This window comes from Vicugna pacos, chromosome 20, assembly GCF_048564905.1.
Source record: "Vicugna pacos chromosome 20, VicPac4, whole genome shotgun sequence".
Lineage (NCBI taxonomy): Eukaryota > Metazoa > Chordata > Mammalia > Artiodactyla > Camelidae > Vicugna > Vicugna pacos.
The window spans coordinates 10210131-10225531 of record NC_133006.1 but is presented as its reverse complement, the minus strand read 5'-3'; the positions used below and the strand labels follow the sequence as shown (position 1 = coordinate 10225531).

General features: G+C 41.4%; 1 protein-coding gene across 1 annotated transcript in view; it reads left to right on the top strand.

Moving 5' to 3' along the window:
* The window catches only part of TFAP2D (transcription factor AP-2 delta), a 50617-nt gene extending 42594 nt beyond the window's left edge, over positions 1 to 8023 (top strand). The window contains exon 8 of the mRNA XM_006211544.2: positions 7631 to 8023. Coding sequence (XP_006211606.1) covers positions 7631 to 7850 — 220 coding nt within the window. The 3' untranslated portion in view covers positions 7851 to 8023. The remainder of the gene's footprint in view (positions 1 to 7630) is intronic.
* The last annotated feature ends 7378 nt before the right edge of the window (positions 8024 to 15401 follow it).

Below are 15401 nucleotides of genomic sequence, written 5' to 3'. Positions count from 1 at the left end.
AGGCTATGTTTTAGAAAATGGCCTTAGTGTCTTAATTTAAATTAGTTTAGGCAAATCAATGAAAGGAATGATAAAGCATTTCATATTGAAGGACAATGAGAGAAATATGGGAAAAGCTTTGTGACGTTTCTCCTACATGCAGCAAAGCCAGTGAAAGGTAAACCATATTAACTCAGATTAAGGAAAGTTAAATAGCTCTTGTTCCTCTGGCAGGTGTTCATCCAGAATCCTTTATTAACTTATATTCCAAGTAAGCACTGATGCTTTCAAGATTTTAAACATGTAAGGCCTTGGCCATAAGCGAAAAAAAAAATTATTTAACCAGAGATCACAAAGTTAAGAAGAGAAGTTGGTGAAATTTCTATCACATGGCAGCCTCCTGCTAGGTCCTCATCATTCATGTCAAGTAGTTTATAAGTATAAACACTGTTTGAATTAAAGATGGGTTGTTAATAACATCTTTAGCGAAATATCACAGGGAAAAAGAAGAAATTATAATTTATTCTTTTTCAAATAACAATCTCTATTATCTTCTGTTACCGCTTTCATTTCTGAGTTTTTCACTTTTAATCCCACTGAGAGAGAATACAGTTTGCACTGTTGCAACATATTTTCCTTTAAAAAATTAAAGTCTGTATTCATAGAATTTATTCAGGCCAAGTCCACTGGCCAAGAAGAGATGCTACCTTATAAAAAGAGAAAAATGGTCGTAAGTCCATAGCTGTGCACAGACGCGCACACACACACAATCTCCCTAGAAAGGATGGTTCTGCCCTGTGGTGTCCCTCCAATTGCTGAAATGTGAACACACTTTAACACTAAGGGGGAAGTCAAAAGTTGAGCTGCACCCCTGAATCCAGCAAACAGTTACTACCTTCCCGAACTGAGCCAGTTTGAAGAGATGGTTTATGTTGCAGAAAGATGCGCTAAAAACACGTTAATTAGGAGGTCTAGCAAAACAGGAGTTTTTAAAGCCATGAATAAAACTAAGATGACTGTTAAATATAAGTTACATTTTCTCGAACACCAGGTGCCGTCAACTGCAACAGTCTGGATTTTCTCAGCAGGTGACTGTCAAAATCTTCCTACTCCTCAGTGTGAAATTAGTGATAGGAAAATGAAATCAATGAGCTGGAATCCAGTTAGACAGAAAATAGTTCAAGGAAATATGGCTTCTAAGCCTGAGTAGCTATGATTCAAGCCTCACTTTTTTTTTTTTCAATTGAGGTGCAGTTGATTGATCATGTTGTGTTAGTTTCTGGTGCATCAGCAGATACAAACGTCACATCTTGACCCTCGCTTTTTAGCTTAGATTTACTGATTTGGTGAGCTTTCTCCCTAAGAACTGCTCTTGAGTCAGCTCTCTCTTCCTCTCTCAAGATACTGCAAGTGGATATGTGTTACTTAATCTCCCTTAAATTTCACATCGTTGGTTTAGCCCACCAACTAAGCTTTTGACCATGTTAAGGTATTTCATAAATTTGGTTCTGCTCTCCAATGCAGGAATTTTTCTGTTTTAATGCCAGCCATTAAGTTACAAATCCACGACACTGTCAATCACCTTGTCAGTTAAGAGGTGGGGCCAGAATAGGATTAATGGGAAGGTCCCGCAACACTCCCCTGCAAATTCAGGAAGCTTCAGCCTTTGTTCACTCAGTTATGATTACTGAACCCACACACCACTTCCGTGATCACTTCTGGTTTTTTGAATATTAGCAGTTTAGATTTGTAATAACCCACGACACGAACAAGTTGCAATTAATCCATTCAGCAGAATCCTTTACTAACTATAAAGAGAAATAATCTACCTATAAACACCATGGATGCATCTCAAAATTATGCAAGGTGAAAAGAGCCAGTCATAAAAGTTTATAGAGTTTACAACTCAGTTTATAGGACATTTGGGGAAAAAGTAAGAACTATAGAGATAGAAGTTAGAGCACTGATTCCCAATACCTGGGGCTGGGAAAGGGTTCGGGGGAAATGTTTTTTGGGTGACGGTGGTCATTATGCAACTGCATGGGTTTGTCAAAATTCAACAAGCCGTATGCTTAAAAAGGATTAGTATTACCATCTGGAAATTCAGACTCGATATACCTGATTTTTTTAAATAAGCCATTACAAGAAATTTGTTAAGGGATTAGTTAAATGTAACTCAACAACCTAAATGTCCCTTTTCCCCCTGCTTTGATGATTAAGTTATTTACTCTGTTCCATTTCATTACTTCCTCTACCACTTCCCATGATTTTTCAACGATTACCTAACAACTCCAGAGTCTCGGAAGCACTTTCTTGTGTTTTCTTTCTCCTGAAATAGGAGTTTCCTATACTTAAAAAAATGTTGTGGGGGGAGGGTATAGCTCAGTGGTAGAGCGCTTGCCTAGCATGCCTGAGGTCCTGGGTTCGATCCCTGGCACTTACTCTAAAAATAAATAGGTAAACCTAATTACCTCCTCCTGCCAAAAAAAAAAAAAAAAGAAGACAAAAAACTACTGAAACTACCGTAGGAACAAACAGAAAAACTGAACAAGTCGTTGAAGTAACAGCTTAAAAAAAAAGGTGCAATTCCATTAATACCATTGTCAGTTTTAAAGATTAAACTCTGTGAAAAGAAAGCAAAGTATCTTAATTACCATTTAATCTTTCACTTTGCTAACGTAGCACTGTCTCCCCCAAGCCTACCTCTGTATTATTCCTCTTCTTTATTCTTGGAACGTAACTTTACATCCTACAGGCCTGGCATCGGAGGCTCCCAGGTGAAACTCAGACCCTTTAGCCTTTGTTCGCTCAATTATTGCATACATGGGAATCTTCTCCACCGGGGCTGCTGCCTCCCGGAGGCGCCCGGCGCCTAGGTGCTGGCAGCAGACAAGGTCAGGTAGGCTGTAGGTTGACAATATTCGTGCCCCATCTCAGTCCTGCTTATTTTAGTTGCTGATTCTGTTGGCTTGTGGTTTGGTTTGGTTTTAACAACCCTTTGTATTTCTTTTTTAAGATTAGACCCTAACTTTTGATGACCAATTTATGCTAAGAGCTCAAGCCACAAACTGTCGGGGAGACCTAGAACATCTTCTTTGCCACTTACCGTAAAATCTAGTGCACTCTGATGGTCACATGGCTTCGTTTGGCTCCCACTTCGATGCCTGAGATCCCGCCCCTTGTCTTGTCTGGGCTCGAGGTTTACATTTTTTGTTGGGGGTGGGGATGTTGCTCCTTTCTCCTCAGAATTCTATTTAAGCTCCATCGTCACTGGGGCAAGTTTCTACCCTTTGGCAGGAGCACATACTTTTCAATATTGTAATCAAGGGACCAGGAAGCTAACACCTTTTTCTCAGTATCATCCAAGGAGCTCTGAAGGGCGATTGGACTTTAGATTGGCTGAAAAAAAAAGAAGAGGGAGGACACACAAAAGTATACAAGTAGGAATGACCATCATTGGTTGGAGGGTTGAAAAGGTAAGCCTTTCAAAAACAAAGTGATGGAACACTTGGTTATAAAAGGTGAAGGAAGGTGAGCTGGAACGTGCCAATACATTAAGAAATACGATTCAACGTTCGTATTGTCTGCCACTGTTCAGCAAAATGTTGTACACGTGGCAGGAAGGATACACCTAGCACGATGCTCGTTGCCCCCTCTCACTTGTCTGCTTGAGGACAAACTTTTAGATAAATTGAACTTAGAAGGACTTACTTCTCTATTTTGACAGCCTACTTCAAACCATCATGACTGCTACTTAGCCCAGGTAATATTTGCTTGTGAAATGCTCTCTGATATTAACCTGATGGAAATGTATGCAAAGAGAACTTAAAGTGAAACCTGTGGCTAAAAAATATTTTCTGAGGGCAAAAAAAAAAGATCACCCTTATCAAAGATTTTGGAGATTTGACTCTAGTGTGTTACCTGACAGATTGCTTTAATTTATTTTCTGTCTAGGACTGAAAGCCAGCTTCATTTTTTCTGGTTTTCTCTGATGTTTTTGTAAACTCTACATTGTCCCTTTTCTCCTTTTGTATATTGCTGTGAATGAGATATACACCTATTTTTCTGGAATGGATGGCACTAACAGGAAAACATGTTCCCAGAAATTCTTTTAATCCTCCTGTGATTTCACACTTTCTTCTGTGTTAGGCTCATACAATATTAGATTACTTTAATTATTTGGGTTCATAAACCTCACTGAAAACTGCTAGAACAGACTCTATACCTTGCATTTAGCATCATCTTTCGTGGTGTACTGTGCATATTTTTTGATATGCAGATAATGTTAAATCAAGGAAATTAACAACATTTGCATAATGTTTTTTATGTTGAAAGATAACACTTCAAGGTGGAGGTGGGGGTGGGGGTGGGGTGTACAGCTCAGAGGCAGAGTGTGTGCCCAGCGTGCATGAGGTCCTGGGTTCAATCCCCAGTGCCTGCACTTAATGGGGGGGGGGGGAGAAAGAAAGATAACACTCCAAGTCGTTAGTTTTCTTAGGTTGAGTATGTCACATTTTTTGACTTCTCTGTTGCGTTAAGTGGTTTTTCAACTTTCATAACCTTCCATCCACGTCCTTGGTTTTAAGAAGTGCACCATAAGTGTTAAACCAGTGAATTGAAGCTTAGAGCTGGAAAGAGCCTTGCAGCTGTTCTAGTCAGACTGTTTACAAGGCTGAATAACTTCCTGCGAATCACAGAAATGCCTAAGGTCAAAGCCGGTGTGAGGCTCTGTACACCTGGTTCACAATCCACCTACTAAAGACCAGATACCTATGTTAGAAGCAAGGGAGGCCGCCAGCCGAGAGGGGATGCCAGCTGAGACTTTCCTTAGGGAACTACTCCTGTCAACCTGGAGAAGTAAAGCATTTACATAGACCCATCTACTTTGGTCTCAACCTTTTAGAGCTCTTGTCTTAAATAGGGAAATCATCTCCCAGGCCTACAAGTCTGTCCCCAGAGCAAAGTTAAGTTGGAGAAGCTGAGTTATAACTGCCCACAGAATGTGATTTCTCAAGGTGAAGGCATAAAACACTCCCACAGGCTGAGAGGAACATGAGCCACGGAGGTAGTTCAGAATATCAGATATCTCAGACAAATGACTTACCTTCTCTGGGTATCAGTTCTTCATCTGCAAAATGGGAGAAGTAATACTTCTTTCATTGTGTTGTTGCCAGGATTATACAAGGGGATACAGAATAAAGCACTTAGAGCTGGGACTGGCGTAGGGTCAGAACTCAAATATTGACTCTTAACTTTAAAATCTACCCTAGTAAAACTAAATTCTGTGTATTCAGCCCAGGCAAAAAGGGGAATCCTAACCAAGAGGACGTGGCATTATAGAGGAAAATAAAATTCATCTAATGGTACAAGGAGCCCTGAACAGGAAGCAAGCATGAGAAAAGAGGCAGTTTGTGCCCAGAGCCAAGCATTTGGACATTAATCGATGGCTTCATTTAGTTCTTTTCATGGGTGCCGCCACGAGGCTTTCATCACCCACTGCAGTCAGTTCCACTGGTGTCCTGTCTCCCTGATAGATCCTAAAACACTTTGATTCCCTGCTAGTTATATCATCAGAGAAACGCAATCGAAGTCAGTTTTCCTGCTCAGCAATGCAAGACGTGCATAAGCTTGAACTACAAAGATGCCTTATATTACGAGTTTCGATGTGCTTAGCTGCCCAGGCATTGACCATTCTTGTTTTCTCAATAACTGTAGACTGAAGTCTTTTTTTCTCTCTCTCTCTCTTTTTAATGTATGTTGCTTATGACTTAAGCATAGGGCAGGGTTTGTAAAATGTTTGGGTGAAAGGTGGTGGCAACCCACAGAGTATAATGGACACATGCAAGATTTTACCCTCACCGTGAGCAGCCCGCAGCCAACGGTGTCTGCCACTTACTGGAGCACTTCCTAAAAGTCTGATCAACCTGAGTTCTGTGCGTGTATTAAGAGAAACAACAATTCCATGTGCTGGATTTTATCATTATCACCACAGAGGCATATCAGTAGGCTACCTTAGAGCCTAAATCCCTCATTTGCATTTTTAAAAAATCTCGTAATTTTTGCCCCTGATGATAAAAACACGCCCTAAGAGGGATAACTAGTGAGTTAACATACTGTGAATGGTACTGTCTGATTTTAAAACTGCTAGTGTCCCAACAACTGTGACAACCTAGGGCTTCTAAGCAGTTGATTGCATCATTTATTGAATATACAATTTATATGCCATGTTCTTTATAGATAGATAGATAGATAGATAGATAGATAGATAGATAGATAGAAAGAAAGACAGGATGGATGGATGGATGGATAGATAGACAGACAGGATGGATGGATGGATGGATAGATAGGTAGATAGATGGATAGACAGACAGACAGGATGGATGGATGGATGGATAGATAGGTAGATAGATGGATAGATAGATAGACAGACAGGATGGATGGATGGATGGATGGATAGATAGGTAGATAGATAGACAGATAGATAGACAGGATGGATGGATGGATGGATGGATAGATAGGTAGATAGATAGATAGATAGATAGATAGATAGATAGATAGATAGATAGATAGATAGATAGAGATAGTAGTGTATGCAGGATATATGTCAAGTATATTTTTCCATATTTTGCAAAGTAGGAGCGATGGGGAGCAACCTGGGAGTGTCACTTCCGAAACAATTGGCACAAATGAACAACCGGGGTGGGTTCGGTTCACAGGAAGAGTTGGATCTACGCTTAGTCATTTGTTCAACTAGAGATGCTGTGTGTTAAGTTTGGGAGGCTCGCCTATGCTGAGATGGCCACAACACTCCCTACGCCGGCTCAGGAGTTATGATTATTAGTGAATTAGTTAGCTGCTGAAACCCAGAAGAGAGTGGCTTCCATTGGGTAGAATTTGATTTTTCTCTCACTTGGGAGGCCGGAGGTGAGTAGATTCCTGCCGTCCTGTTCTGTCCCCACCACCAAGGCCCCTGCCCTCATCTGCACAACTGCAGAGCTATTTTGAGGGGAAAGAGAAGGGGTCCCTTTACTTTTAAGCAGGGGGGAGCAGCACGCATCATTCCTCTTGCGGTCTGTTGTGGAAGGGTTAGTCCCACGTCCCAACTTAGCTGCAAGGGAAGCTTGGGACTGTAGTCTCCAGTGGGATGGCCCTGTGCCCAGGTCGGTCTCCAGACTCTGAAGAAGAGAAGATTGAAGTTAGAGGAGCAGGTAACCATGAGGCACACTCGGCCAGTTTTGATCTCTTCCTGGGTGAGCTACGCCTGTACAAGTGTATGTGCTGTTCTTAAAAACGAGATGATTCTCACCCATAGAAAGTTGTATTTTCTGGCTTTCTTGAGGGGCAGCAACTCAGAGTTAAGTCACGTGTAAAACACTCAGGCTCACTAATCATTAGTGCCTGTCAAGTCTACCAGTGACGTCTTCTTCCAAGTCTACCTACCAAGTCTTCTTCCAGAGGCGCCCTGGATTTCTTACGGTTCAGAGCAGTCCATTGACTTGCAGCTGCCTTCCGCAATGCATGGCACTGTCGAGGGACACAACAGATGCCTGTTTCATGGAAAGTTCTGAATGAAATGGGGGTTGGGGGTGGTGTTGTCCCGTATCATACTGCAAACTGCTCATCGCTTTTTCCTACCGTTTCTCATTTCCAGTTTGATCACTCATGGCTTTGGGACCCCGGCAATATGTGCAGCTCTAAGCACTTTCCAAACAGTCCTCAGTGAAATGCTGAACTACTTGGAAAAACACACGACTCACAAAAACGGCGGAGCGGCGGATTCTGGCCAAGGACATGGCACCTCGGAGAAAGCCCCCCTGCGGAAAACTTCAGAGGCTGCCGTGAAAGAGGGCAAAACGGAAAAGACAGACTAGCTACATCAAACAGAATCTATTTCCAGAGAGTCTTGCTGCTGATATTTTTGCTAATATATATGTCATTGAGGGTGATTAATCTTCAGTGGACCAAATCTCTACCCTCCCCAACTAACCCTCCATAAAAAAACAAAAATGGAAATGAAAAATGAAAACAAAAAAGGACAAAATCAAAAAAAAAAAAAAAAAGACAAACCCCCGCCCCCAGGAAAACAGCAGTGTAACCGTGTGATGAAATTGTCACTTTTTAATTTTATGTTATGATAAAACTCCTTTTGTGCACGTAATTTATTGTTCCGAATTATATACATCACCGTTTTTAAGCACTTCCGGACTCTGAAGAGGCAGCACATGCTTTTTTCACATCTAACTGATGCACTTTCTTATCCAGCTCTGTAGGTAGGGATCAGAAAGCATGACCAAACAGGAACCCACCACCAGTGCTCATAGCCCCAGTCCTTCTCGACTTAATTCCTGAGAACACAAGAGTGCCTCTTTCCATTAAATAGACCAAACTGGCAATCAACCCGTCAATAAACGCTCTGGGAACTGAAAAGGGCAGTCATGAATCTTTGTCTTGTGAGTTGACAACAGTTTTAAAATTTTGGCCACTGCTAGCCCACTTAACTACCAGTGCCTTGGTGGTCTTTAAAAATTCCAAACGCCTCTGTCCCCTTTATGTACAACTCTTCCCACCCCACCCTGAGTCCACTTTTTTTTTGTATAAGAAGAGACTCAGCAGAATATTGAAGAGATGAGAGATGACCTCTTCTCACCAGTCTCCTCCAGTCCCCAACCCAACAGTTCAAGGAAGCAGACTTACGTAGTGGGTCAGGGCAGGCGGGATATGGGACAGGATACCTTTGTCACTCTTGGGCTCCCGATGGAAAGCAGTGATATTGTCTTGCCTGGAAACGTGTGGGGATAGGAACAGCCGTCGCCCCAGGAAGCTCTGCCCCTCAGAGACACAGGAGGAGCCCAGGGAACTCGTGGAGGTCTCTCGAGGTGTTGGTGGCCAACGATTGTGTGGTTAAAGCAACAGCCGTTCTTCACCTACCTTTGTGACTCTTGTACCTGCCCGATGGCTGTGTTCTAAACCTTCAGAGGCACAGAAGCATTCAGGTCTGTGTTCAATAAAGGAAACAAAACCAGAATGATCAGAGAAGACTCTGGCTTTTAAGATGCTTCTTTTTTCATAGCTTGTTCTTAGAGCTTTACTGTCCTTCAGTTAAGACACTGAAAACAAGAGGTTCCCGGCTGCAGAGGCCAGGGGCTAATTGAATGACAGTTCTGTCCATTAAAACCTGAATGTATCAAGACCCTTGATTGGTACCACATAGTACTAATCTTTCTACTGTTAACACAAACATCTAGGTAAATAAAGGTCATCGTCCATGAAAAAAAATCATTTTAATATGTGGACTCCTGACACTGATTAGCGTGAAAATATTCTCTTCTCATTAACATACATCAACTCCTTTCAAAAAAATCTCTGCTACATAATAACCCCACGGAAGATATTATTATTTTTTTAATTGAGAGGAAATCGCTCCAGAGTTTTCATGTGGAGATCACACACAAAAAATATTTTTACCTAACCATAATTCTTAAAACCATTTGACTTTTATCTTCAATCTTGTACAGAAAAGATTTGAGCATACCTAGTGAATATCTAAATTTTCTAGACTGAATTCAATTAACAAAAGACACTAGTAAGGAATCCTATAAGAAAGGGGTTTTCTAGTTACACAGTAGAAGAGTTTAAAATAATTGTGATAATAATATTAATAATTGTGATTTCATGTGTTTATCTAGTTCTATTTTTAAAATTTTACCATTATTCATGGCTTTAAATTTTTTTGGAAATAAAATAGAACAAAGCCGAGATTCTGCTGCAGTTCCAAATTTCATCGCCAAATAAATTGTACTCCATTTTACATGAAAATTTCCATATTGTAAAATATATACGTGAAGCAAAAGTGATGAATATTTCAGTTTAATAAGTAGTAAGAAAGCTATATACAGATAATGTTGGCTACTAATATTTCCTTAATGAAATTTCCACACTGACTTTTATTCCTTTTTATTATTAATAATGCATATGTACTTACTATGGCATTTGGATATGCATATCTGCTAGGTACTTAATGTAGTTATATTACCATGTCAAATGTTCACCCTTACAGGTTAAAATTACATCTGGCTTATTCTCCAGCTTCCTTCTCCACCCATAGTTATGACTAGTTGGGGTTCTTATCACCTCAGTGGGGGTTTATTATCTACTAGCCTTGGAAACAGAAGTATAACTCCAACTGCAGTGCATATTATTTACCAGGATTTCGGGTGGCTTCAGAGCCTTAAATGGACCACACCCATCACTTAACTTCACCAGCCATTGGGACGTAAACGAATGAATGGACTGGTCATGTTTAGAGTAATAATTTATTATCATATTTAATAGACATTGTTAACCTGCCGACTTTTGCCTTGTATATAATAGGTACTCAACACTTTTTAAATAAATGAATCAATGAATGTGTGTGTGTTCTTTGTCCAAAATGGGCCAAAGGACCTTTTACTTTTGATTTTCTTTTTTTTTTTTTTTCAATGCTCACTGCTTCAATCTGGCTGGCTTCTTCCATGGTAGTTTATAGAAAACACTTTTCATTTGAATAAGGCAATATTTCCACTCTATCGCATTAGTTACAAGTACATGCATTTAATATAAAACAATAAAGAAAACTAGGTAGGTATCAGAATTTCAACAAGAGTAAAGTTATAATCATTATCAATATCAAGTTTATAGTAAAGGAGGGTAGCTCCCCAAGATCTATGTGACTTTCACTGGTATAATAAGTAATAAAACAGTGACAGAGATTTCCAGGTTATGACTGGCCCAGAAAGTGTGTCCAAACCTCTCCTACTTACTCAAAATTAATAATGAAAATTAATGTAAAATTTTTGTATTTAAACTTATGAAAGATTGAGTCAAATGCCTATAAAAAGAAATGTTTGTTTTAAGGCTGTTTCCATAACCCATGTAAATGCCACTTTCATGGCTATTTCATCAGAATTACCCTTTGACTTAAGTTTGGTGGTTCTCAAAAAATAAATGAAAACTCTGAATTATTCTATATTTTCTTCTCTGGGAAGATCAGAGTCCTGGAAAGATGTCTAGTCTATCCTTCTGCACCCTTCTTTTCAGGTGCTTTAAAAATCAGGGACATTCTTCCTGGCTTTGCATTTCCTTTTCCCTTTCCCTTCTTTGAGGACATGTTCTCTTCAATGCCTAAGACAGAACTTGACCCTTGAGCATCTATGAGCATCCTGACCCTAGTGTGACAGTGATAAGAGTTGGACCTTTTGACCTTTAAAGTAAATGTGTCAATAAATTATCCTTGTCAAAATCAGTAAAACAGTGTAATTCCATTACCCTATATTTTCTCCCTTTGGGGCTTCTTTGGGGGCATTTTAGACCAGTGCAACTTTTTTTATGTATCAGCATCCTTTACACTATGAATATGCTGTCTCCCTGCAAAAGCATAGACTCTGAAGCCAGATTACCTGGGTTCAAATCATGGCTCTGTCACTTGCTACTGTGTGACCTTGGACAAGTTGCTGAACCTCTCTGTGTCTCCATTTCTTTTATCTGTAAAATAAGAATAATAATAGATATCTACTCACAGAATTATTGTCAGAATCAAAGAATTAATGTATCTAAACTGTCCAGAGCAGAACAGGGGCATGGTTAGTGCTCTGTGAGTGTTAGCCATTGTCACTAATGCTTACAGTTGGGACAAACCATATGTTTTTAATCTAGATATCAGTTTCTCCTTAGTTTATTGAATCTTTTCTATATGTCAGGCTCTGTCTTGGAGATTGAAGATGCAGAGTGGAATGAAGTGTTTTCCTTGTGAGTTTCTTGAAGTTTCCTATGAGGATCCCAGCTATTCGACTATGGTAAATGCCCCGATGGAAGTGTGCACAAGTTACCCCACCACAAAAGAGATCTGGGTCCACCGAATTACGGAGGAGGAGAGGGGTGTGGGGGAGTCACCGAAAGGGGTTATAGGATGGAGAGAAGGAAAAGGTGGAGCCCAGGAGCAAAGGGACTTTATGGTTCTGGGTGAATTAAAGACATCGGGGCAGGATGCGATTCTGAAAACTCACCGATGCCCTTCGCATTTCTGGTTATTCCTACACCACCCCGCCACCTCCATTCCTGGGCACCTAAGATTTTGTACCACCTCAGGGCGGAAGGTGACCCAAGGGAACGCAGGCAACAAAGGAGTTGAACTTTTACACAAGTTTTCAGTTTCAAAATCCTAGACTCTAAGGAGGACTTCAGATTTAAAAGTGTATCAGTCAGGACCTTTTTCCTTCTTCCCCACAGACACAGACACACACAGATACATACACAAAGACACACGCAGGCACACACACACACAGAAACACACAGAGACACACCAAGACACAGCCATGCTCACACACAGTGGAGCCCAAACAACAGTCCCCAGGCTGGGGAAAGGAGGAGAGGATAAAAGAAGAAAGCATAGCCATCATTGCCTCTCTGCATGAAGGGGGCCATGTCCTGGGGGTGCAGGTGGGGACAGAAGCAACTAGGTCCTCACCCCAGAGAAGGGCCCAGGGAGGAAGAACGTCCAGCATATGCAGAAGCAGAGGCGCCACCCCTGTGGGTGTGACGAGGCAGGTGGTTCTCAGCCTCACAAGGCTTCTCCCAGGCAGTCTCTCTAACATGGCCTGGAGGGACCAGAGGGATGTGGATGCCAGTGAGAAACAAACAAGCAGTTATTCCTGCAAGCCAGAGGGACGCATCCACAATGGAGGTTTCAGGTGCACCCAGGAGCAGCTCACTAGCTGGCAAGCATGCAGGGTCCTCGCAGGGTGGACCCACATACACACAGGAGAAAGTTGCAACACGTGTCAATCAAAGACCAGATAGGAAGTCAGGTATACCACTTGGAGTCCAGTCAGAAGAACAGAAACCTCTCCAGGGATTTCAAAGAGAGAGAGGATTTAATAAAATAAACAGGTTGAACAAGCATTAGAAAGTTGAAAGAGCAAAAAAAAAAATGAGGCATTACTGAATCTGAATTACCTAAATATTGGTAATCTGAAAAACTAGTGAGCACCCTTTATAGATGGGAGAACAAAAGGAAAGGGGTGAGGTACCTGAATCTGGGAGCTGGGGAGGAGGGCATCCTCCTTCTCGTGGTTGTTGCTTGAATCTCTGAAATTAATGCTGATGGTACCGCTGAGTGGGTACAGCATGGCTAAAGCTGGGATTGCAAAGAAGCTGGAGACTGGATCCATAACCTCCCTCTTCTGCTTAAGAGATGGGGACAGGAACTGGAAATATATCGAACATCTCTCCCCTTCCCCTTCGTTCGAATTCCCACCAGTCTCTCCCATTGTCAGAACCTAATTAGAAGCTTGCTGGCTAAGGGTTTTGAGAAAGATAGCTTGCAGACTTCCGGCTCTGGCATCATACAATGTAGAAAGGTGGGCATCTTTGCAGATACCAGCATCCACAGATGGTGATCCAGGCCACGTGTTCCCCCAAACAACTTGGTGATACAAAAGCCCTCCCCGCCCAATTCCAGAACACAGATGCAAACCAAGAAGGCCCTGAATGGACTACGATCAAATTTCTCCACATTTAAAATGAAGGCTCAAATATAAAAATTATGTCACGTTACAGAAAACAAAGGGGCATTGCTCGTACATCCAAATTGACATGGAGGCGTTCATACCTACTACCTTTAAAAACTGTATTTCACCTGCTTCCCATCTGCATGGCAGAGGATTCAAAAGACCAACACACTTAAGAAAACGTGAAAGAACTCAATAACCCACTCCCCACGAAAGGCCACAGAAGGCAGAAAAAAATTTTTTAAATGGACCCATGAGTTTTTCCCAGTTAGAGTCTAATGGAAGTTTTCAAAGCTATTCTTTCTTTCCCGTTGCATTTCCTGAATTATTTCTTTCATGTTAAAAGCTATATGGAGAAAGAGCACTAAGACGGTATTTAAGTTTATGTTTAGTGTTTCTTCCAAGTTCAGTCATGACGTTCTTGCAGTCAATAAAAGCTAACTGTGTGCAGAAATCTAGGATCTTTTATCTTCTCACCAGACACACTCTTCCTGGGCAGTGTCATCTTCTATCATTTTAATTATCATTTAATGTGTTTTCTTGTGGCAAAGACCAGTAGCCATCAAATAAAGTCCATTGTACCTGTGTCCTGGGTGTATACCTATTCCAGGGGTTGGCAAACTTTCTCTGTTAGGGGCCAGATAGTAAATATTTTAGGTGATACAGGCCATGCGATCTCTGTTGCAATGACTCAGCTCTGTCTTTGTAGCAGGGAAGTACCATAGACAATATGTAAACAAATGGCCACAGCTACTCCAATAAATCTTTATTTACAAAAAAAAAATAGGCATTGGGCTGGACGGGTGCACGCATTCTTGTCATTTGCTGACCTCTGACCTAGATTAAAGTTCTCAGCATTTCTTGCTGTTTGTAGCTATGTGATTAAATTCTCCCCAGTGGAGGAACAGAAATGATATTTGCCACTTCTAACTTTTACAAAGACAAACCAGCCCTGCAGTTTCCTTCACGTAATGTCCTTTAGTACCAGCTGCATGAGGTGACGATGAGGCCACAGGGCATGAATTCTCAACCTTGGCACTACTGATGATTTGGCCTTTCCTTCTGAGGGGCTGTCCTGTGTGTTGTAGGATGTTGAGCAGATAGATTCTTGGCTTTTATGTACTGGATGCCAGTAGCATCTCTCCTAATTGTGACAACAAAAATTGTCCCCTCCTTGGGGGACAAAATCACTCCCAGTTAAGGACCACGGTCTTCGAGATGCCAGAAACACAACATAGAAAGTACCTGGATCCCTGAATGGCCGCATGGAAGAGAAACTCACATTACTCCAGCCCAAGCGTCTACGAGGTAAACCACTGAACCTGGGGGTAAGGGTAGAGGGCAGGAGGGTCTGTTTGTTAGCCTAGCCTAACCTAATACTGATTAAGTCCAAATCCATCTCTTGACTGGTTTTCCAGCCTCTGGTCCCACTCTTCCTTGTTCCATTCTCCACACTGCAGAGAATCATTCTAAAAAAGTAAATCTGATTTGCACATCCCAAATAAAACTTCATGGTTGCCTGTTGTCCTTACCATGAAGTCAGACTCTTCTAGAGGATTTACAGTGTCCTTCTGACCTGGCCTTTGTTCTCTTCTCCAGCCTCCTCCAGCTTTATCTCTCTCATATCTCTGTTTCCCATCATAGTCCCTCCTTCCCCCAACCACACACCCACTCCATGGTCCAGCCACATAATTCCAGCTGGACACATGGTCCAGCTTCTTTGGATTCCTGAAACTGTCCAGGATCTAAGACTTTGCTTATTAGTCCTCTTAGCCTGAGACATTATGTTCTACCTAACTTCCTTCACCAAGCCAGCTCCTGTTTATCTTTCAGATATCAGCTCAGGAGTCATTGCTGTGGTGCAGCCCTATGAGTTTG